We start from the raw sequence: 25393 nt of genomic DNA on the forward strand, positions 1-25393 counted from the left end.
CTAGATCTTAATTCTCGATTGGTTAGTTAATTATTTGTTCTACATTCAATATATAATAGCAAAAAGTTCAAAAAAGATCAATCAGCCACTCATACCCCTTTCCCACTGCAGGCTTTACACGTGTAAATGCCGTTTTTTTAGCCTTTTTAAACGGCTAGAGCTGCAGTGGGAAAGCTCCAGGTTGCTTTACACGGGTAACAAATACCGGTTTTTGTTACCCGTGTAAAAAGCAGTGTTTTTACCGTGTTATAGCCGTTTTTTCGGCAGTGGGAAAGGGGTAGCCCTTTACCCGTTATAAAAAAAAACGGCATGGGGTCCCCCCCCACTGCCGAAACCAGCACCAGGCTGAAGGAGCCGGGGCTGGTAATAAAAAATCAGGAAACCCGACAAATAGGGGTTCCCTGATTTTTTACAACCAGCCCCAGGCTCCAGGTCCGGGGCTGGTTCCCAAAATACGGGGGACAAAATGACTAGGGGTCCCCCGTATTTTAAGAACCAGCCCCAGGCACAACCAGCCAGCAGGGTAATGCCACAGCCGGGGGACACTTATGATATAAGTTCCCGCGGCCAAAGCATTAACCCTACCGACCAGTCAGCCTGGCCAGGGGCCCTGGGGGAGTGGGGACCCCCCCAATAAAGGGGTCCCCCCCCTCCAGGACTTACCTGACCAGGCTGAAGCCTGGTGCTGTCCCCGGTGACCCTGGAGCGGTGGTCACCGGGCTGATGGTATTGTGTAAAAAATAGAATAAAAACCATTGTCTTTTACTGGTGAACTATGAGTCCCAGCAAGCCTCCCCCGCAAGCTGGGACTTGGAGAACCACAAGTCCCAGCCTGCGGGGCATTAAAGGGCCCGCTGGGTCTTGTAGTTCCACAGTAAAAGAAAGAGTTAAATAAACACACTGACACACGTGAAAAATAAAAGTTTAATACATACATAACACATACATACTGATACTTACCTATCTTGAGCCCGTAGGTAGCCCTGGTCCTGATGTCCTGGTCCGTGTCGGCGTCTGTATCCAGTCGGCATCCCTGTCGGTGACGGCGTCGGCGGTCCGGAGTCCGAAGAAATCCATTTGGGAAGCTGTGGAAGGAAACCATACTCACCTGTCCCAGCGCGACGTAGTCCAGGTAAGGTCTTTGCAAAAAAAACAAACCGACACCCGAACCAGACCGGACTGACGGAGACACACGTGTGTTTGTTTACATCGTGCGGCTCCGCCTCCCGAATGCCGCTATTGGCCGCCTTGCGGCCTAGCGGCTCCTGATTGGCCGCTAGGCCGCAAGGCGGCCAATAGCGGCATTCGGGGGCGGAGCCGCACGATGTAAACACACCGTGTGTCTCCGTCAGTCCGGTCTGGTTCGGGTGTCGGTTTGTTTTTTTTGCAAAGACCTTACCTGGACTACGTCGCGCTGGGACAGGTGAGTAGGATTTCCTTCCACAGCTTCCCAAATGGATTTCTTCGGACTCCGGACCGCCGACGCCGTCACCGACAGGGATGCCGACTGGATACAGACGCCGACACGGACCAGGACATCAGGACCAGGGCTACCTACGGGCTCAAGATAGGTAAGTATCAGTATGTATGTGTTATGTATGTATTAAACTTTTATTTTTCACGTGTGTCAGTGTGTTTATTTAACTCTTTCTTTTACTGTGGAACTACAAGACCCAGCGGGCCCTTTAATGCCCCGCAGGCTGGGACTTGTGGTTCTCCAAGTCCCAGCTTGCGGGGGAGGCTTGCTGGGACTCATAGTTCACCAGTAAAAGACAATGGTTTTTATTCTATTTTTTACACAATACCATCAGCCCGGTGACCACCGCTCCAGGGTCACCGGGGACAGCACCAGGCTTCAGCCTGGTCAGGTAAGTCCTGGAGGGGGGGGACCCCTTTATTGGGGGGGTCCCCACTCCCCCAGGGCCCCTGGCCAGGCTGACTGGTCGGTAGGGTTAATGCTTTGGCCGCGGGAACTTATATCATAAGTGTCCCCCGGCTGTGGCATTACCCTGCTGGCTGGTTGTGCCTGGGGCTGGTTCTTAAAATACGGGGGACCCCTAGTCATTTTGTCCCCCGTATTTTGGGAACCAGCCCCGGACCTGGAGCCTGGGGCTGGTTGTAAAAAATCAGGGAACCCCTATTTGTCGGGTTTCCTGATTTTTTATTACCAGCCCCGGCTCTTTCAGCCTGGTGCTGGTTACGGCAGTGGGGGGGACCCCACGCCGTTTTTTTTTTTTAAATTCTCCCCCCCCCCCCCTATCTTTACACTGCTTAAACGGGTTTTTAAACGGGTAAGTGTGAATGTGACAAAAACAGCTTTTAAACGGTAATTTACCGTTTAAAAGCTGCAGTGGGAAAGAGTCTTATGGCTCTTACCCGTTTAAAGACCCGTTTAAAAAAAACGGGTCTTTACCCGTGTAGGCAGTGGGAAAGCAGCATTAGTATGGTATCCACTTTAACTGTGCAGGATTTTGCTGCTGCTTATTTAGGGGGTGCTGGTCCCTTTTAGAAGTAGAACATGGAAGATAAGTGTCAGAGACCAGGGGTGTCTGGCACTTTAAGAAGCGCAATCCTGCTCAGTAATTTGAATGTCCTTACAGTATTTAGTACAAAGTATAAATCATTTATTTCAAATAGCACATAATGGAAACAACTTTCATAGAATAACAATTACAATTGTGCACAATATAACATACAGACAACATATAACATATAATAAAAGCTGGAATTAGCTGGGATTGCCGTTTGTTTCAGTCAATCAATTAGAGCATATAGAGGCTTTTAGATAGATTCTATTAGAGGCAGTGGGTGATTTCTCATAGTTACCAGTCCTGCAAACACTTGAATCCCTTGATGGTTGCGCTTTTCAGTGGTGGGATAACCTCAGGTCAGTCTCTCCAAGTTGTTTTACCAGAATTGCACTCCGCAAAAGGCTGTTTGGGGACCTTCTCCTTCTGGACCAGCCAGCTAGATGGTTAATTGTAATCCACAGGTAACGCGCTGACAGGATACAGTGTAGAACTAGCAACACGTGGGGCTCAAAAATGCGTTTCTCCGCCTGTTACTGAAATCGGCGGCTTCCTCAGTCTGAGCCCACAGACTAGCACATAGCTGTTTTATAGTAGCGCCGTTCGCGCCCTAAGTTTACCCGCACTTCCGGGTTGCGCACCAAGCCTCACTTTCGTTTACATGTATTTATAGGCTCCTGCGGCCATTTTGTTTCCTGTATTCCAAGCCTCAGTTTCACTCCAGGACCCTCACAGATAGCGTCCTTCATCCACTGAGTCCTATAGCCTCATTTGCATATCCCGAAAACGGGCTTACTTTGCTTTTATCATTATTTTTGATACGTATGCCCATCTGAGATAAATCATGCCTCATTTCAATGCTCATATCCGCCTCCTATACTTATTTACAGTAGAAAGAAAGAAGTAATAATGCCACTGTATAGGTCATTGGTACGACCTCACCTAGAGTATTGTGTTCAGTTCTGGAGGCCATATCTCCAGAAGGATATAAATACATTAGAGACTGTACAAAGAAGAGCAACTAAAATGGTGCATGGCCTACATCACAAAACGTACCAGGAAAGACTAAAAGATCTTAATATGTATACTTTAGAGCAGAGAAGGGAAAGGGGGGACATGATAGAAACTTTCACATATATCAAGGGCTTTAACAAGGTACAGGTGGGAGACATTCTTCACAGGAAGAGGAGCAACAGAACACGAGGACATGCACTGACACTAGAGGGAGGAAGGTACAGGTGGGAGACATTCTTCACAGGAAGAGGAGCAACAGAACACGAGGACATGCACTGACACTAGAGGGAGGAAGGTACAGGTGGGAGACATTCTTCACAGGAAGTGGAGCAACAGAACACAAGGACATGCACTGACACTAGAGGGAGGAAGGTACAGGTGGGAGACATTCTTCACAGGAAGAGGAGCAACAGAACACGAGGACATGCACTGACACTAGAGGGAGGAAGATTCAGGGGAGATCTGAGGAAGAATTTTTTCACAGAAAGAGTAGTAGATAAGTGGAATAGCCTCCCAACAGAGGTGGTAGAGGCAAATACAGTAGTACAATTTAAACATGCTTGGGATAAGCATATTGATATCCTTACAAAAAAATAAGGATCAAATATGGTTTGAGGTAACATGTTTAAAAAAAGGGGCAGACTAGATGGGCCAAGTGGTTCTTATTTGCCGTCAAATTCTATTTTACTATGTTTCTATAGAAAGTGCTCAACGGCTTTAATGCCCAATTCATGATCAATATTAGAATAGAGCGCCTCAACATCGCTGGTTATGAAATAATAGCTATCTTTCCATTGTAGATCTTTAATCATTGTCAAAAAATGTCTTATCTTTAATATACAATTGTAGTTCATGAACATATTTTTGTAGATCGCTATCCACAAAAAATGAAAGATTATTTGTCATAGAGCCTATACCTGCGATAAAAAAAAAAAAATATATTAATTGTTTGTCTTATGTTGTGTGTGTGTGTCCCTTTAAGGATTGCTAGTCATCATATTAATATGATATATTTGTGGTACAATGAAGAGCAAAATAAATAAGTATAGGAGGCGGATATAAGCATTGAAATGAGGCATGATTTATCTCAGATGGGCATACGTATCAAAAATAATGATAAAAGCAAAGTAAGCCCGTTTTCGGGATATGCAAATGAGGCTATAGGACTCAGTGGATGAAGGACTCTATCTGTGAGGGTCCTGGAGTGAAACTGAGGCTTGGAATACAGGAAACAAAATGGCCGCGGGAGCCTATAAATACATATAAACGAAAGTGAGGCTTGGTGCGCAACCCGGAAGTGCGGGTAAACTAAGGGCGCGAACGGCGCTACTATAAAACAGCTATGTGCTAGTCTGTGGGCTCAGACTGAGGAAGCCGCCGATTGCTGTAACAGGCGGAGAAATGCGTTTTTGAGCCCCACGTGTTGCTAGTCCTACACTGTATCCTGTCAGCGCATTACCTGTGGATTACAATTAACCATCTAGCTGGCTGGTCCAGAAGGAGAAGGTCCCCAAACAGCCTTTTCCGGAGTGCAATTCTGGTAAAACAACTTGGAGAGACTGACCTGAGGTTATCCCACCACTATAAAGCGCAACTATCAAGGGATTCAAGTGTTTGCAGGACTGGTAACTATGAGAAATCACCCACTGCCTCTAATAGAATCTATCTAAAAGCCTCTATATGCTCTAATTGATTGACTGAAACAAACGGCAATCCCAGCTAATTCCAGCTTTTATTATATGTTATATGTTGTCTGTCCTGTCTGTATGTTATATTGTGCACAATTATTGATTAATTATTATTGTTTGGAAGTTGCTTCCATTTAATGTGCTATTTTAAATAAATGATTTATACTTTGTACTAAATACTGTAAGGACGTTCAAATTACTGAGCAGGATTGCGCTTCTTAAAGTGCCAGACACCCCTGGTCTCTGACACTTCCATGTATGAGAAACACCTTCTGTAACGGGCTCTATTCTCCGCCTGGTAGGGGCCCAGCGCTCTCTAGTGTGTAATTCCATATTAAATCTAATGTATATGAATTATTCATTCTGCAGGGCTCAGGCTATAGCCATCGGACAAGCGCTTGTAGACGGCAGGTGGTTGGACTGCGTCACCCACCATGATCAGCTCTTCCGTGATGAATACGCCTTGTACAGACCCCTTCAGGTACACACCGCTTCTGTCGCTGCCCATTACAGGGTATACGGAATGCAATGCGTTTCCTTCCTGGCCGTGTAGTCCGTTCCACTGTTCTTGGTTCTAGAGTGTATCAGAGCCAGGACAAAGGAACGAATAACAATCTCTAGTGGTATTACTATTAATACGCTTGGATGAAAGCCACACAATAAATAAGGCAGTAAATGAATGTTATCTGCACTGCGCTACGCCTCGAACGTCACTAAAACACATCATTTAACATCAGCTGATCAATTAAACTCCGCAGATTGAGTAAAACACATAAGCGCGTGTGAAAGTGATTACACGCTGATGTCACATGTTATGGAAGAAGGGCGCTAGGTTGCACCGTGTTACTGTAGATGTCTTTATAGGAAGGTTTCTTTATACTTTGCCTATTTCCATAACCAGTAATGCACATCAGCCGAGACATGAACCTCATCGATGCAGAAAGCCTTTCGGTCCACGTAAGGGTGGGGGCTGATGTAGTGTTACGCCTGATCACGCCAGGGTGCCGGATTACCGGGATTGATGACCTTTTTTTTTCTGCAGAGCACGGAGTTCTCAGAGACTCCGTCCCCCGACAGCGATTCGGTGAACTCCGTGGAGGGACATTCGGAACCGTCTTGGTTCAAAGATATCAAATTTGATGACAGCGACACGGAGCAGATTGCAGATGAAGGAGAAGATAACCTAACCAGTAAGTTTCCAGGTTGTAAATCGGTCTCAACAAATCTTTCTGATTGGGGTAATTTTTAATAATTGGGGGAATGTTTGGGAGTAGAAGCGGTTCCCTTAGTTGTGTTGTATATTTGCGGCTGATCGTAGCCCCATGGGGACCCTACGTATTTCCATGGTGATGTGGTGGAACTCAGGGGTCCTGTCACCCAGACTTGGCTTGTACAGCTAGTCTGCCATTACTAGCGCCAATTCAGTGCAGACGTCGACATGGTCGACATGGAGTTTTTCACTGTTTTTTGAGCCAACATGTGCCGACAGGCGGTATTTCATGCCCTACCATCCACTAGGGAGTGGTGGGAGAATAAAATAGTGTGCTGAGCGTAGCGAGGCACCGTGCCCGACGCATAGCGAGCGCAGCGAGCGATGCGAGGGGATGCAGTGCACTTTAAACTGTGTCCATGTCGACTGTGTTGACATTCAGGTAAAAAAACAGTGAAAAACCCCATGTCGACCTTGTGAATGTCGACATAGACAATGTCGAACTAATGACCTTGTCGAACTAATGACCTGTCGAACTAATGACCTTTCGACCTAGAACCATGTCGACCTTTTCCCATGTCGACCTAGAGTCATGTCGACCTTTTAGCATGTCGACCTAATGGATTCGACCTAATGACTTTCTACCATAATGCAATAGACCAAATGATCCCAACCCAGTAATATAATGGTTTATTATGGGGCAACCTTCATAAAAATAATAGTGTTTTATTAAACGTAGAATGTAAAAGACTGGTTATGTATTTTCTGTGTGATACATGAGCATAACCCTGCTGCTGCTTTCATGTGTTCTGGCTTTGGGTTTTTACCTGTTCTCCTCTCACCCTGTAGTAATAAGATGTTCTGTCCTGATACCTAGCGGCTGCAATGCAGAGTCCCCCAGAGCCTGTCCCCCGGTTCCGCTAGATGTATTCGGGAACCTTTGCCTCTTGCACCTTTGCGTCAAAACCAAATCTTGGCGCATGGGGAGGGGCATGAGCTGCACACACTACATGGTGATGATTATCCACCTTACAATGTATGTGCGCTGTGCTGCCCCAGTGGGCGGCCACTCAAAGCAGCGGAGAGAAACATTGGTGGGGGGTGTGGGTGTATGTACTAAGGCAAATGGGGACAGAAGAGCGGATATCTGCCTTGGTGCATTGATCCCCAGGATTGTATCTGTAGACGATAGCCTGGATTTGGTTGCATATAAGGACTGCTCTTGGGGACTTTCATGTACTAAATGTAGTTTCTCCCCCTCCGCCCTGACTGCCCTTTGTCTTCCCTTCTCCTCTTCCCTTTGCTTCTCTCCTCCCCTTCCTGCATTATACAAAGACTCCGCCAGTCCTAGCAAACGTACGTCGGTCAGCAGCTTCCAGTCCGCTATGGACAGCGACTCGGCCGCTTCCATCAGCCTCAATGTGGAGCTGGACAACGTCAACTTCCACATCAAGAAGCACTCCAAGTACCCCCATGTGCCCCCTCACCCTGCTGACCAGAAAGGTATGATGATGATGACGGGTGGTGATTATGGGCCCGATTCAGACCTGATTGTATGACGGCCGGTTAACGATACCCTGCCCATGTGTACAGTTCACAGTACCCATGTGCAAGGCCATCCTGCTACTTGTTACATTCGCTAGCTCTTCGCAAGGTGATTGACAGGAAGTAGGTGTATAGCGGTGGAACCCGGCCTGGATAAGCCGTTTTCCATCGCATCACTCAGTAAGTCCATGGCTACGCGGCGCCTGTGATGAAAATCATTAAATGACAAGCCGGTTACGATGGGTTCTGGACATGTTCGCACAGCGAGCACTTTGATACACGAAGCGGGTTTTCACTCAAGGAGGGCGGTGGCTTAACTGAACCCTGGCCGGTGCGAATTCGAGGCCGCGCAGTCAGGTCTGAATTGGGTTCTATGTGTAGTTCTGTTGTGTCTATGGTAACCCTTGGTGCTTGTCCTGAAGCAATGTTGTTTTACCCAACAAGATCAGCCAGAGATGGTGGAGATGTTATGCAGGGTCTAGGTCTGTGCTGGTTTCTATGTTTTTGTAATAAAACATGTAACAAAGTTAAATAGGGTACTGCACTCATGTGCCAGAAAGACTGAACTAGGCTTCATAGTAGATGCCAGAGATGGGTTCCACCATTTCAGAACTAGACTTGGTAGTAGATGCCAGAGAGACGGGTTCCACCGTTTCAGAACTAGGATTTATAGTAGATGCCAAAGAGATGGATTCCACCGTTTCAGAACTAGGCTTGATAGTAGATGCCAGGGAGATGGATGCCACCATTTCAGAACTATGCTTGATAGTAGATGCCAGAGAGGTGGATTCCACCATTTCAGAACTAGGCTTGATAGTAGATGCCAGAGAGGTGGATGCCACCATTTCAGAACTAGGCTTGATAGTAGATGCCAGAGAGGTGGATGCCACCATTTCAGAACTAGGCTTGATAGTAGATGCCAGAGAGATGGGTTCCATCATTTCAGAAATACGCCTGAAAGTAGATGCTAGAGAGACGGTTTCCACCATTCCAGAACTAGGCTTCATAGTAGATGCCAGAGAGAGGTTACACCATTTCAGAACTAGGCTTGATAGTAGATGCCAGAGAGACGGGTTCCACCATTTCATAATGCAGGATTTCGCAGGGCAGGGGATGGTGGCTAGCTGCTCTCTGGGCTCCAAACACTCACGCCCTTAGGGTAGACTTTTTTTAAATGGGCAATTACCTAACAGGAAAGTCCTTTTTGGAATGGCTAAAAAAAGGAGGGCATTCAAACAAGATGGGACACCCATATCATTTGCCGCATATAAAGAATTTTAATAAGAAATGTAAATACAATCAAGATGGCTAAATCAGAGACTGAACGTAAAATAGCGGCAGATAGCAAATCTAATCCCAAAAATTTGACCGTTATTTAAACAGGAAACGGTTAAGGAAGGAAAATATTGGCCCACTAAAAAAATAAGCAGGGTACCTTGGTAATAGAATTAAAAGGGAAAGCGGAATTATTCAATACATTTTTTGCTTCAGTATTTACAAGGGAAGAATCTTCAGAAGATTTCCCACAGATTAAATGCTCGGCTCTTGATTGCTCCCAAACTGTATGTTTGAGTAAGGAAATAGTCAAAAATAGATTACAGAACCTAAATAGTAACAAATCTCCTGGCCCGGATAAAGTACACCGTAGGATACTTAAAGAATTGAGTTCTGTCATAGCACTACCATTATATCAATAAACTCTAGAATAGTACCAAGGGACTGGCACATAGCTAACGTAGTACCAATATGGAAGAAAGATAGCAAAACTTACCCTGAAAATTATAGACTGGTCAGCCTTACATCCATTGTGGGGAAAATATTAGAAGGAATAATAAGAGATAGTATCCAACATTTCTTAGAACAGTAGAAAGTAGTAAGTAAGGCTCAGCATGGGTTCGTCAAAAATAGGTCATGTCAGACTAATTTAATTAACTTCTATGAGGAAGTCAGTAGGGGGATGGATTTAGGCATATCTGTTGTTGTAAAACTGCTTGATTTCGCTAAAGCTTTTGACACTGTGTCTCATAAAAGGTTATTAATGAAACTAGGTAATTTAGGGTTAAGAGATAAAATTTGTAATTGGATGAAAACCTGGTTGTACAATCGGGGGACAGAGAGTGGTGGTAAATGACCTACAATCCAGCTGGAGTAAGGTCCAAAGTGGAGTCCTGCAAGGTTGAATATTGGGACCCACCTTGTTTAATATATTCATTAATGATATAGGAAGTGACATAGTGAGTAAAATTGCAATATTTGCCGACGACATGAAATTGAGTAAGAAATTTTTAACTCCGGAGAGGATGTGGATACACTACAAAGTGACTTAATTGAACTGGAAAGGTGGACAGAAAAGGTGGAAAATTCAATTTAATGTTGATAAATGTGAAGTAATATATTATAGGAACAAATATTACCAAGCTACTTATAGGCTAAATGGAGTTATAGGGAATTCTGCTGTAGATAAGGACTTGGGGGTCATCATAGATGATAGATTGGGTAATAGTGCCCACTGCTCAAGTGCAGCAGCAAAAGCAAACCGGACACTGGCATGCATTAAAAGGGGAATGGTTTCAAGGAATGCCAATGTGATAGCGCCTCTTTACAAGGCATTGGTGAGACCACACTTGGAATACTGTGTTCAGTTCTGGGCACCGCACCTTAAAAAGGACATAAATGAATTGGAGCAGGTACAGAGAAGGGCGACTAAGCCAGTAAAAGGTCTCGAATCACTAGAATATAAAGATAGGTTAACAAGGCTAAGTATGTTTTCACTGGAGAAATTGAGGCTGAGAGGTGATATAATTAGAATGTTCAAAATACAGGATTGGTAATCATATGGAACTGGGAGATGATTGTTCAGTAACAGGCCTATACGTAGGACATGCGGGCAAGTACTGAGGCTCAAAGAAAATAAATTCCGTACTGAAGTAAGAAGAGGATTCGTCACCATTAGAGCAGTAACATTCTGGAACTCACTGCCGGTGGGGTGGTTACAGCAACTACTGTTAATGAATTTGGTACTTGTGTATTTTGGCAGCGCCCCCGATGTCCATCGTGCAATGTTTTTATCGCATGCCATGCACCTGATGGCATGCGATTCGACGCGATTTTTACCCCCTATGCGATGAAACATTGGATAAGCACCCTAAAGGGTGCTTTTAAGCACCCAAATGGGTGCTTACAATGTTAAATCCACCCCCCACTATAAATGTGAACCCGAAGCGTGGCGAGCGCAGCGAGCCCGCGTCCTCCGACCTTTTCATACCCAAACTATCCACGTCGGCGTGGAGTTGAGAATAGAAAGTGTGGCGAGCGCACCGAGCCCGAAGCGTGGCGAGCGGACGCGGATACCTTCACAGGTATCCGCGTCCCTTCGCGGGCTTCAGAGGTATCGGTGTCCCCTCGCGGGGCTCGCTGCGCTTGCCACGCTTCAGGCTCAGTGGCTCGCTGCGCTTGCCACACTTTCTATTCTCCACTCCTCGCCGACGTGGATAGTGGGGGTATGAAAAGGTCGGAGGACGCGTACCGCCACGCTTCGGGTTCACGTTTATAGTGGGGGGGGGGGGCGTGGGGGTGCATTTAACATTGTATAAGCACCCATTAGGGTGCTTATACAATGTTTAATCGCATCGCATCGCATTGTATGGCATTGTATGCCATATACAATGTCATACAATTTTAAAATTGTATGACATTGTACAATATCACGCGATATCGCATCGCATCGGATACCATCGCATACCATCGCATGTCTTATTGTATGCGATGCGATGGGCGCCGCCAAAAAACACAAGTACCATGAATTTAAATCAAAACTGGAGGCATTTTGGCCACTAAGGGAATCCTATAGATATGACTTATAGTGTGTACACATGGTAAGATTTGGCTTCCAATGTTCCCGATATAGGGAACATCGGAAGTCATATTGCATGCAAATCGCATGCTTTTTTAGGGCTTGCAAGCCCGATGCGCTGCCGATGGTCACTCCCGTGTGAGCGCAAATTCGGCAGCCAGATAGAGAGGGCAGGCAAGACTATATAGTGTAAATTGTGCCCCTCTAGCATTCCGTGAGATGCGATCTGATGGCATCGGGACTCGCCTCTCACGGCAGGATCACACCATTACTGAAGTCAGTAGTTACACGTCAGATAGGTTGAACTCGATGGACTAAAGTCTTTATTCAGCATTAATTACTATGTTACGTGGCAAAACCATGCCCTTGTAAGTGGTTGCCTGCATCCTACAGGCGGCATTACATTCCACCCCTAGCTTGGGTTATTCTGGGTCTGTATGATCATTCTCTGGGCAGCTTGTTTGCAGGGCTGTGGGGGAAAAACTGGTTAAAAAATTCAACGAAAAAAGTTGTTTAACTCTGAGTGCCAATGTTGCTGTGATAGATCCTGAACAATGCCAGTGCCACTCACAGAGACTGTTCTTTTAGTATAAATTAATACAAATACATACAAGGCAATTCATTGAGGTTTAGTTAAATATTGCACCCAAAAAGAACAGTCTCTGTGAGCGGCGCTGGCATTGTTAGGGGATATTTTGAGGATCTCCTACAGCAACGTTGGCACTCAAAGGGTTAATCACGCAGTTCGGTGTGGGTCCAGTAAAGTGACCCATCTACCATACTGCATGCATTCCCGTGTATTAGTTTTCTGAGCACTTTCCCCTCTCTTGTATATCTTTGTACATTAGCCTAGTTCCGTACGCTTGGACGCTTCCTCTCCCTGCTGGCTGTAGCGCGTGATTACTGAGCTCTGTGCTTCTGCCTATCCGTCTTAGGATAATTCATTAGTATGGGACATGTCACTGATCGTAAACCGTATCCTGTATAGCGGATCACACAGAGAACCCTCACAGTATGAATAAGACACGGGCCAGCCAATCATTCCTGCTCATAGGTTAGTGTTGGTGTTGCCCATAGCAACCAATACAATTCTAATTATCTTCTAGATAGATTCTACTTATTTATCTCACACCTAATTGGTTGCTATGGGCAACATGTTCGCTTAGTAAATATACTGTATTGAACTTGAATATTTTGGCAGAAGATAAATCTATGGGAGGAATTCGCATCCGGCGTAACGAAGACTAATTACGCTTCCGATCTCGCCACAGATTACTTAGTGTTTTATATTTCTGTGTATCTAAGAAAGTATTAACGTTTCCTATTCACATACCGGCTGCTGAGGGATCCAGCTGTGTGACAATGACACTCTGTGTGACAAACTATAGGTGTCACTGTATGGGATTATTGCCCCATATGGGAGAGCATGGCTATGTCCCCACTGCCCATGGGTCCCCCTATGTGCTCTGCCTATGGGGCCCCTTGACATTCTGCATTAATGCACCTTTGCAAGCACGGGTATGTGTGATTTCTGGTTAGTAACTGGTACTGACTTGTATTGTAAGTGTTTGGTTACCTTGTGTGTAAAAGTCCATACAACAATAGCCTGCACCCTGCTGCCCTCCGGACGGATAAGGCGTCTTAGATAAGGCGTCTGTATAGGACACTTTGCTTACTCGATTGTTCTTGCTGCCAAACCATTGTAACCATATCATCTGCATTGTGACCCTCTCCCTGTATAAATCTCCCGTCTGTCCTGTCAGAGAGCGGTCATTTGGGCTGTAGTGTTGTGCAGCCTGAGCCATGCAGAGATGCACCTCGTACCTCGCCCAGCTGCGCCCCTTCAGTAACAGGGTCTGTTGTCTGTGTTCTCATCCTGTTCTCCTTTTAGAGTTTCTCCTGTCGGAGGACGGCGGCCAGCAAGTCATCTCCATCAGTGATGCTTTCATCAAAGGTAATTTATTATAAATGTAACGCTTAGTTCACTTGCTTAGCTAATGTTTTGTGCCTCCACCCAAGCTTTTGTTATAATGACCCTATGGGTAATTAAAATAGGTTAGCTAGGGATAACCTCTAATTCTAATATACAGATTAGTTATTCAATACAATTATAAAGTAAAAACGTCTTTATATTTTTTATGATAAATTAACAACACTTAGGCTATATTAGTATACATTAGTATAATAACAATTATCAAATATTAAAGTGGAAATAAAAACAAATATATATATATATATATATATATATATATATATACCTGTACAACAGACTACTTGCATGCAATACAAAAAACTTTAGAAAACCAATTTGTTAGATTTAAATATATATATATATATATATATATATATATATATATATATATATATATATATATATATATATATATATATATATATATATATATACCCGGGTATAGATAAAAAATGCTAAATATTATTATTACTAATATGTCAATCCCAGTTGTGTGCAGTTGGGGCCCATATAAGATCCAGTGTAGCCACTTACTGGATAAAGTCTCTGTATGCTAGTAGAGCATTAAATTCCGCTGTGTTCTCCTTTTACGTAGTTTGACCTCCAGTTAATAAAGTGTATCTTAGGTTTGTGTCCTTTGCAACAATGACATCCAAACTATACTTGTGCTGAATCACACCCTGAGAAGTATTCTGTACAACTCTTCTCTATGGTCCAATTATGAACAATTAAAGTTATTTTCTTTAATGTAAAGTAACTGTGTTAGCTGCATATGCGTTTATCTGAGCACAGTCCTGCAGAAGTACAACAGGCTATGAAGGCAAATGATACAACGTTGCAATCACTAGCAAATCACTTGAATCTCTTGAAATGTAACATTTAGATGAAAGCATGTATCAATGTCCTCAGCTCAGTTTTGTAAGTTCAGGCCAGACTGTCAATGTATAAATGTATAAAGCTTTACTTTTATTCCTGAAACTGTTCCTCTGGAGCTTATAATGAGACTAAAATCACTTCTTAAACATGCAACGTGTCCTCGTCAGTTTACGTTTGCAACAGATATTAGAAGCTGTCTGCACTTAGGATGTTAATAATTATAGTCTCTGTATTCATAAAACGACAGGAATTATCATCACATCATATGACGTAGATAGCAGCTCTAACATAGCACCACACACAGGTTATACTGGCTGCCTGGTCATTGTGCTACAGCTTGGCTGCTCCCCCAATCTCTGACTTGCTACAACTGGCTTGTGTATGCTGCAAGTAGTGTCTGTACACAAGGCTGCTGGCTTCACTGATGCCACTCACCGCTGCGTGGACTATATAATCATCAGTCCTTCTTCACTTTATGGCCACTACAGCATCCATGGAAGAAAGTCTAGCACAGAAGCTGCTGCTGCTGCCAATTATAGTTAAGGCCCTGTATGGCTTTACTCTATTACTGACTCCTGCCGATGCCGAAAAGACCACCCTAACGACAGGTATTGCTCCCTTGATGCCCTGCTCTGGCTGTCACTTACTCACAGTGCCAGTCTTTGCTCTAGTTACAGCACATCTCCTTTACCAGCAGTGCAGGTAGCTCCTAGGATGTCAGTCCTGTCTGGGGTAATGGCGGTTTTTTTCTAACTGTCACTATGAGATGTTTTCCTACTCTTCCCTAGGACGGTCATGTGACTGGCATCATGTGACTGGCATCATGTGACTCCCTTGTCACGAAGCATAAGGTGGCTCTGGAAGTTTCCACAAGTGTCCCTTTATTCTCTTGCCAGCCGTGTGTAAATACATGAAATACATTAAAATGTGTAAACACATGCAATATCTAAGTATATACATCATACATTAATTATGTTCCATCAATAAAAATGACATATACACACATACATATACCTTCTCATGAACTACAGATTAACTTTTAAATCCTAGCCTGTGCCTATGGAAATATGTATTTATAGACAAATGTTTTTCACCGATATGACTATTTTCAGCAATGTATGCCTATCTGTTAGCATCTCTTACAATTATATGCCTATTCAGAGCACTGAGTTTAGTTTGAAAATAGGGCGCTACATTAGTACACTTTATTTTCTGGTATTTGCCTTCTTTCAGCATTGTGTGCCATCTGTAAAGGGCCTACACACACATAGAGATTTGCTGAGCGATGTAAGAACGCTCAGCAAGATCGCTCAGTGCACAGCGATGTGCCAGGGCCGCTGTTTTCCGGTGAGAACACTGCCCCTGATTGATTTAATATACAGCATACTGGATATTAATCTCCGGGCGATAGCGATGCGCTTAGAAAATGCCCCTAAATCGTTACGTGTGTGGGCCCCGTTGGTTTATCATTTATTAGAGGTGGTGCAAAATAGGATTATTGCTCATAGTGATCTGTATTCCGTAATCTGATCTGTGCTCAACACAGGGAAACTGATCAGCAAACAGATTTATTAAAGTGACACAACCTTATATAATGGGACTCATTCTTCTTTTTATATAAAGTATTATTTCTGCTGTATGCCCGTATGTGAGGGGGCACCAGAATAGACCGTGCCCAGGCGTATGAGGCAAATAATGACATCATTGTTTGTTTCTGATGAGCTCACAAGTTAAACAAGACAATAAAGCAGGCAGGTCCAAACTGTGGCCCTCCAGCTGTTGTGAAACTACACATCCCAGCATGCATTGCCATAGTTTCAGCATTCCCTAATAGCAAAACTGTGGCAAGGCATGCTGGGATGTGCAGTTTCACAACAGCTGGAGGGCCATAGTTTGGACGGGCCTGCAATAGAGCAAGATAATATGCTTGGGGGGAACATTTAGTAAAGTGTGAGTTTTAGAATTGTAACATGTTACCTATAGCGACTAATGTAATTTAATAAAAGGCTAAGGCTGCTCCTCATCTCAATGGGGGGAATTCAAGTGCTGTGCTAGAAGGTGCCTGATGGAGCAATACAATGTTGACTGTTCTTGTGACAGGCTGGTAATGAGCTCGTTATGTAATAGATTATACATTGGCTGCCAATGTGATACAGGCACAGGTGGAAGCCGCCCATATAGTGTATGATACTTCTGCATATGGAGACTTGTTTTTCCATGGCCACTTTGAAATAAACACCTGGCTTAAAGCAGATTTGGAACCTCGCCCGTTTCCGCTGACAGTCGAGTGTCGGAAATTCCTGAAATTGGTGAAAATGGACACAAATTGTTGGAAAATGGCCACGAATTTGAAAATCCACGTCCAGTTCTGTCAAAACAGATTCCTTTAAAACCGCTTTTAGCACTATGGGCTAGCACTTGTGCTGAAGCTGGAATACCCCCCCCCCCACCCACACACACACACACCCTCCTATGCCCCTTAGATTTCATATATGGCATCTTTGGATTCACATTAAGGGGATGTCTGATTCACTCGGAAAGGCACAATCACTCTCTAATGGACAATACCATGCTGCACTGCAGGTGGGGCAGATGTAACATGTGCAGAGAGAGATAGATTTGGGTGGGGGGGTTTTACTTCAAACTGATATCTATATTGCAGTGTAAAAGTAAAGCAGCCAGTATTTACCCTGCACAGAAACAATAAAACACCCAAATCTATCTCTCTCTGCACATGTTACATCTGCCCCCCTGCAGTGCATATGGTTTTGTCCATTAGAGAGTGATTGTGCCTTTCCGAGTGAATCAGAATTACCCCCTCTGTCTGTCCCATTAGGGGGTGTATGTAACACTGCAATTCAAATCCTCTGAAATAGAATGACAGCCTCTCTGCAACGAGGTCCTGAGCTCAACTACAGGGAGTTTGTATGTTCTCCCCATGCGGGTTCCTTCCCCCTGCTCAGATTTTCTCACACCCCAAAACATACTGATGTTCTGAGATCATGAGAAGGTACTTGTGTAGTTTGGCTGCGCCCATCGCATCGCATACCATAAGGTATGCGATGCGATATTGTACAATGCCATACAATTTTAAAATTGGATGACATTGTATATGGCATACAATGCCATACAATGCAATGCGATGCGATTAAATATTGTATAAGCACCCTAATGGCACCCTATTGCTTACAATGTTAAATGCACCCCCCCGCCACCCCCCCCCCACTATAAACGTGAACCCAAAGCGTGGCGAGCGCAGTGAGCCCGCGAGGGGCGGCGGTACGCGTCCTCCGACCTTTTCATAGCCCCACTATCCACGTCGGCGTGGAGTTGAGAACAGAAAGTTTGGCGAGCGCACCGAGCCCGAAGCGTGGCGAGCGCACGCGGATACCTGTGAAGGCTGCGAGGGGACTCCGATACCTGTGAAGGTATCCGCGTCCCCTCACCACGCTTCGGGCTCGGTGGCTCGCTGCGCTCGCCACACTTTCTATTCTCAACTCCACGCTGACGTGGATAGTAGGGGTATGAAAAGGTCGGAGGACGCGCACCACCGCCCCGCGCGGGCTCGCTGCGCTCGCCACGCTTCGGGTTCACGTTTATAGTGGGGGGGTGGCGTGGGGGTGCATTTAACATTGTAAGCACCCATTAGGGTGCTTATACAATGTTTAATCGCATAGGGGGCTAAAATCGCATCGCATGCCATGCGATAAAAACATTGCGCGATGGAGATCGGGGGCGCTGCCAAAATACACAAGTACCCATGAGAATAACAGGATGTAATGTGGCTCAATCTTCAGTCCCTTGGAAGTGATCTTTTGGGCACATAGCTAAATCACAAGACATGTGTAATATTGCCAGATAGACATGATATGGGACAAAAGCACAACGCAGATAGAAGTGACTATACATAGGCATGGGTAGGGCTAAGATGATGTGTTAGTAGGAGTTTCTACCAAAAATGGCGTAATAGAGCGGGTATTACCATCAGCAGAGAGAGATGTGTCTCTTCATGTGGTATTGTATTATATGGAATGGTGATGAATAAATAATTATGTTTTTTATAGAAAAATCACAAAAAATTAATGTAGACCATGTGCATGTAGAGAGTACACATAAGCTGTACGGGGGCAGGTGTACTCTGTACAGCGCTGCACAATGTGCGCTATATAAATAACTGAATAATGAAATCCTTGTATTGTTCTTCTAGAATCTTTATTTAACCGGCGGGTGGAAGAGAAGTCTAAGGATCTGCCCTTCACACCGCTGGGCTGGCACCATAACACCCTGGACCAGCTGAGGGAAGAGAACGGGGAGAAGCAGGCGATGGAGAGACTCCTGTAAGGACCGATCTGTGTCAGAACCGCTTGGGCCGCCGCCTGCGGAGCAACTCATGGCTCACTCTGTATCTGATTTCCCCCCCGCAGGTCTGCCAACCACAACCACATGATGTCCCTGCTGCAGCAGCTGCTGTACAACGAGTCCCTGCACCTCTCCTGGCGCGATGTCATCGTGCCCTTGGTGTGTCAGGTGGTGCAGACTGTCCGACCGGATGTCAAAAGTGACGACGACATGGACATCCGCCAGTACGTCCACATAAAGAAGGTGGGTGACGTTAGAGAGTGCAGAGAGATGCTATGTTAGACGGCATTTCTGGTGGCAGGACCAAGTCCCCGTTCTAAGGACTTAAAATAGCAGAAGGTTGGCTTTTATGGGTCACGTTTATATGAGGCCATTATCTTATATAAACATACTGTATATTACAGCTCTTGGTCAGTAGATTTACAGACAAATATTGGTGTTGGAATTAGTTGCTTCGTTTTGCAGTTTTATGACCAAACATCTTCATGTAATGAATCTGCATTGTGCTCTGGAAAATGTGACAGTTGGTGACCTGCTGAGTGGTCTGGAAACTGAGGAGTACATTTATTAAGCTCAGTGAAGTGATAAAGTGTCTGGGTTTTTATCACCGGCCAATCAGCTCCTACCTGTCATTTTTCAAACCAAGCCTGTAACTTCACAGTTAGGAGCTGATTGGCCGGTGATAAAGTACCAGCCACATTATCACTTCTCCAAGCTTAATAAATCTACCCCTGACGGTTAGTTGTATGAAGCAGTGATAAGGGAGGAGAAGTGATAAAGTGCCTGGTACTTTATCACCGGCCAATCAGCTCCCGACTGTTAAGTTACAGGCTGGGTTTAAGAAGGGACTGTTAGGAGCTGATTGGCCGGGGGTAAAGTACCAGACACTTTATCACTTCTCCTCCTTTATCACTGCTTCATACATCTACCCCTCAGACTGTTATTTGCAGCCACCCGATTAGCAGGGGATTCGACGTATTCACAGCGGCAAATACAAAGCATCATATACTGTTGTATTAGACATTGCACGTATTCTCATGGTATATTATCCTTCGGCAGATCCCCGGAGGGAAGAAATCGGACTCTGTTGTGGTCAATGGCTTTGTCTGCACTAAGAATATTGCGCACAAGAAGGTAACGGCGTTGCCGATCCTGCTCGTTGCGTACTTCCCGCGTTTGGCTGCTGATGAGTCAGTCACTGTTGTGCTTTGTTACAGATGAACGCCAGTATCAAGAGCCCCAAAATTCTCCTACTAAAATGCTCCATTGAATACTTGTATCGAGAAGAGACCAAGTTTACCTGCATCGACCCCATCGTCCTACAGGTCAGTGGCACGGGACGGAAATGCTGCGGTTTATGCAGATGTAGAGGGGAAACGGCAGCTCTGCCAGAACAAGGGCCCATTACACTGCCCAGGATTATGAGGGGACGTATTCATAAGAGACTAATTTTGCAGCAAGAGTTTGGGATATAGATAGACAACACCGACGCCCTGTAAAATGCTTGGGTGGTTGGGATTCTCTGTGTAATACATTGATGGCTGAAGCGCTCTTTCATCATGAGCGGAAACTATTCACATGGTAAATAACTCCTTTTTATTAGCATGGAGAATGCAGCATTCAGGGTCCGGCGTGAAACAACCGCTGCATTCTGCAGGTCTGTGTGGGATTCCCCGTCCATGTGCCTCTCTGTGGCATGTCGCTGTCCGTGGGAGATGTTTCCTGCCGTGTGAGCAGCACTCGGGGGGGCCCTCCAGCTTTTGTGGAACTACACATCCCAGCATGCCCTGCCACAATTTTTCTATTAGGACATTCTAATACTATGGCAGGGCATGCTGGGATGTGTAGTTCCACAGCACTGCCTGTTGACTAGTACCCCTGATCTAGTATATATGAGCCCCTTCCCTCTAATGCTGTAGTACTTCCATGTAGAGGAACTTAGGAATCCCTGAAGTGTGGGGAGAACAGAGCATCTATAACCGGTGTAGTCCGGGCACGTGCATGGGCCCCTAGGTTCAGGGTTTGGGGGCTAAACATGTGCCAAACCTTACAGCAGTGGTTCTCAAACTTGGTGCTCAGGACCCCACCCAGTTCACGCTTTCCAGGTCACCTGACAGGTGCACTCATTACTCATTGCCACATTCTAAAAGATCCGCAGGTGGAGCTAATTATTTCCCTTGTGATTCTGGGGGTTATTCTAGTTCACTCTTTCTGACAAAATCCTTCTTAGATGGACAAAACCATGTGCACTGCAGGTGGGGCAGATGTAACTTGTGCAGAGAGAATTAGATTTGGGTGAGTCATTTTGTTTCTGTGCAGGGTAAATACTGGCTGCTTTATTTTTACATTGCAATATAGATCTCACTTTGAAGTAAAACCCCACCCAAATCTAACTCTCTCTGCACAAGTAACATCTGCCCCACCTGCAGTGCACATGGTTTTGTCCATCTAAGAAGGATTTTGTCAGAAAGAGTGAACCAAAATAACCCCCTCTGTGAGGAGACCTGCAAAACCTAAAGGAATTTTTTAGCAGATATTTCAAGGATCTCTAGAACAAAAAAGGGGAATAAGCAGCGCTAGGTGTTTCCAGTTAATATCCTGTATAAACAAGCGGACAATCTACATGTAAAATGACATTTTATTATTAAAAAGCATTAATGACACTTAAAATGTAGCAAAAAATAATGATTGTATTAGCACATAGTGTGAATATAACAGCACATTGGCATGGGGGGACAGCACAATTGGGTATAGTTAGTCCTCAGCTAGGCACATAGTAAAGCATCCTTTAACTGAAAGTAGTGGGTGTCTCACCGCTGGAGGATAAGATGTGTGGCAATTGGTGTGAGAGTCCTCTCAATTTTGCGGATGGAAATGTTTTACCGCTGTGGTATCCACATGGGGAAATCCTGGTATCTTTTCCAAGATTTAGCAGCAAGAAGTAGATGATTTTTTTAGGCGGCTGGAGTGATAAATGGTACCGGGACGTCCGAGCCTTCCTCACTAGGCTGTGGTGTCCTGCACACTTGGCAATCAGCAATTGGATTGAATGATTACCAGATAGATCTAAGGTAGTTGAAAAAGTGCCTGTATTGTGCTGTGTCCCCTCTCACCGGCGCGTTTCGTTGGCTTTATACAGCTTTTTCAAGGTGACTAGTGACAGTGCATAAGCAGGTATATATAGCGGAGGTAATTAGCCATCAGACTTAGGTGTGTAGTGGGCCGTCCCGCATTTAAATGTAAGCAAACGCAAATAACAACACATAATAACATTCAATTGATTGTGAAGGCAGACCTAGTGTTCCTTCTATTATTAAACCATGAAAACAAGCACTAGAATTGAAGACCCAAACATTTTTATATAGATATATTGGTCCCGGATATCCGTTATCCCTACCCGGATATCCGTTATCCCTACCCGGATATCCGTTATCCCTACCCGGATATCCGTTATCCCTGCCCGGATATCCGTTATCCCTACCCGGATATCCGTTATCCCTACCCGGATATCCGTTATCCCTACCCGGATATCCGTTATCCCTACCCGGATATCCGTTATCCCTACCCGGATATCCGTTATCCCTACCCGGATATCCGTTATCCCTACCCGGATCCCCGTTATCCCTACCCGGATCCCCGTTATCCCTACCCGGATCCCCGTTATCCCTACCCGGATATCCGTTATCCCTACCCAGATATCCGGTATTTAGAACGCATGAAACAAAACATTGACAAATGGATACTAATAGAGATCGTCATACCCAGGATAATCATTGGACATCCTATTTCCTGGTACATAGACCATTCGGTTGTTAATATATTATTAATTATATATGCGCAATTGTGTTTTTATATCTTCAATTTATAGATGTTACCATATTTATTATTACGGTTTTTGTTCCTTTGTTCGTCAGGAAAGGGAGTTTCTGAAGAACTACGTTCAGAGGATTGTCGATGTGCGACCCACGCTGGTTCTGGTGGAGAAAACGGTGTCCAGGATTGCGCAGGACCTGCTCTTAGAACATGGGATTACCCTGGTGATTAATGTTAAACCGGTATGTTCAGCAGAAGCGAGATTAAGGGGGTTATTCTATCCCGGCTGAATTTCCTGGCCAATCCGTATTCAATTACAGCTGCGAATTTGCCAAAACCATGTGAATTTGTCGCAATTTTCGACGATCCGTCTGGTTTTAGCCGATGCTGGATTTTTCAGCCAGGTGAAAAATCAGCACTGGGATTGAATAGGGTGAATCACATTCGTCCCCAAAAAAATGGTTGAAATTGCTGATTTTTCATCTAGTGAATACCCCCCAAAATGTGCATTAAAGCAGGTTTTGGCGGACAGCATCATTCATAGACCACTTTTTAATTATTATTTTTTTAATATGGCACACGCTATTCTATACACGGTTATGTGTAATAGCTGGAGAAATCTACTTCACTAGTTCATAATATATTAACCACTTTCTGAGCAAAATTGTTATAGCGGTTCCCAGCCGTAACCAAATGACGTAGCTAGTTCCCCAGGGGGAAGTTCTCTTCCGAGCGATGTACCCCTGTGTACACAAATACAGTAACCCAACATCGCATATATTGTAGCCACCTGGTGGCTGTGGAGTAGCAGTATCTTTCCTGGGCAACATGGGGAGGCAGAGGGTGTCTGGCACTGTGGGCTCACTGGGCTGGTTCTCTGTCATGTGAATCAGTCATTTGAATCAGAGGCTCCACCCAGCGTTACAGACACACTCACACACTTTGAGTGACAGATGTAGCCAAATATATGAGATAATAGTGACAATTGTAAAAAAGAGATTTTGAACAATTGGACATCAAAGAAAGTCCCAAGGATAGAGAACATAAAACTCCTCCTGGGGAAAACACTGCATTTTGAGAAGCAAAATGCATTGCTGGACCTAGAAGGAGGGCAGAGGAGGTTTCATAGAAAATGGAGATACTACATAGAAACGTTGGATCAGCAATTACAACAACAAATTTGGTCATCATTTGAGGGATGGAATAGAGCTTAAGCCAAAAGGAAAGTAAAGGATGGGATACCGTAGGTAGAGGATAATATCAGATGAGACAGATGCGGGAGGCAATGTATTGTGAGGGGTACTAAATATAATATGTAGGGTAATGAATGTAATGTGATTTGTCGCAAGTAAGTCTTTTGTTTTTTCTATTATGAAAATCAATAAAGAGAATAATAAAAAATAAAAAAATAAAGCCGCCAGTATTTACCCTGCACAAAAACAAAATATATCACCCAAATGTAACTCTCCCTGCACCTTTTGCATCTGCCCCACCTGCAGCGAAGCATGGTTTTGTCCATTAAGAGAGAGATTTTTCTATTGAGATCCAAACTGAATAACCCCTGAAATCTTGTTGTCTTGCTCCTTGAGTAGTTGGCAGAATCCTTACTTTGCTTTGTACACAAAACACACTGCTAACAACACTATGATTGACATCCGTTAGTCTAATTTAATTTTAAGTAGCTAACAATTACAATGGACATGTATTTGTTTTAGGTACGTTTGGCATTCTCCTGGAACGACAGTGAATGAATTGAATACTGTACATCAAATATTTTGAATAATTGGCTTTGCATTTTTAAAATACATTTATGTTAATTTTATATTTTCTCTGCCTCCTCCCAATGCCAACAATATCCTCATTATATGTAATTTGTTAAGCACTAAAGTAAGAAAACAAAACAGTAATTGTCAGTGCCTAGTCCTGCAGCAAAACTGCGGGAATAGGCACAGTACAATAGGTACAAGTACATGAAGTGCTCACTTTATGGGACTTTCTTTCTTGCCAACTTCCTCCTGCTGCTGCTGGAAAGGGAGCACCACAGGTAGTAAGGCAGGAGCAAGTATAACAAACATATAAAAATGTTTGAATAGAATTACACGATTTCTTTCTTTAATGTCTTTCCAGCAAGTGTTAGACCGAGTGAGCCGTGTGACCCAAGGGGACTTGGTTATGTCCATGGACCAGCTGTTGACGAAGCCTCGCCTTGGCACCTGTAACAAATTCTATATGCAAGTGTTTCTGTTACCCAACAGTAAGTCCGTGTGTCCGAGGCCGGCGCATTGTTCTCCACCACCCCCGTCTCTGCTGTGTTACTAAGGAAACTGCAAACAATCTCCGCAGCGCAGCTACGGATTGTGTTATAATACAAAGACTGAGAAAGGAAGAAATGGAACAAGAAGGCTCCGGTGAAATAGAACAGTCACTGGACCGCAATGTATCAGCCAATTAGTAACACACGCATTGTATCACACAAACAAAAACAAATCACAATGTAACAATGCAGCATAAAATACCCAGCAGCTTGTGTGTAAT

The 25393-nt window shown here is 44.4% G+C and overlaps 1 protein-coding gene across 1 annotated transcript in view; it reads left to right on the forward strand.

The window, feature by feature from the left end:
• The window catches only part of PIKFYVE (phosphoinositide kinase, FYVE-type zinc finger containing), a 144123-nt gene that overhangs the window by 36779 nt on the left and 81951 nt on the right, over positions 1-25393 (forward strand). Inside the window, exons 10-19 of the mRNA XM_083154232.1 lie at positions 5600-5711; positions 6273-6420; positions 7776-7943; positions 13730-13792; positions 18894-19023; positions 19111-19288; positions 20105-20179; positions 20263-20370; positions 22960-23100; positions 24986-25112. Of these exons, the coding sequence (XP_083010358.1) occupies positions 5600-5711; positions 6273-6420; positions 7776-7943; positions 13730-13792; positions 18894-19023; positions 19111-19288; positions 20105-20179; positions 20263-20370; positions 22960-23100; positions 24986-25112 (1250 nt within the window). The remainder of the gene's footprint in view (positions 1-5599; positions 5712-6272; positions 6421-7775; positions 7944-13729; positions 13793-18893; positions 19024-19110; positions 19289-20104; positions 20180-20262; positions 20371-22959; positions 23101-24985; positions 25113-25393) is intronic.

This window comes from Crinia signifera, chromosome 7 (genome assembly GCF_055691185.1).
Source record: "Crinia signifera chromosome 7, ASM5569118v1, whole genome shotgun sequence".
Lineage (NCBI taxonomy): Eukaryota > Metazoa > Chordata > Amphibia > Anura > Myobatrachidae > Crinia > Crinia signifera.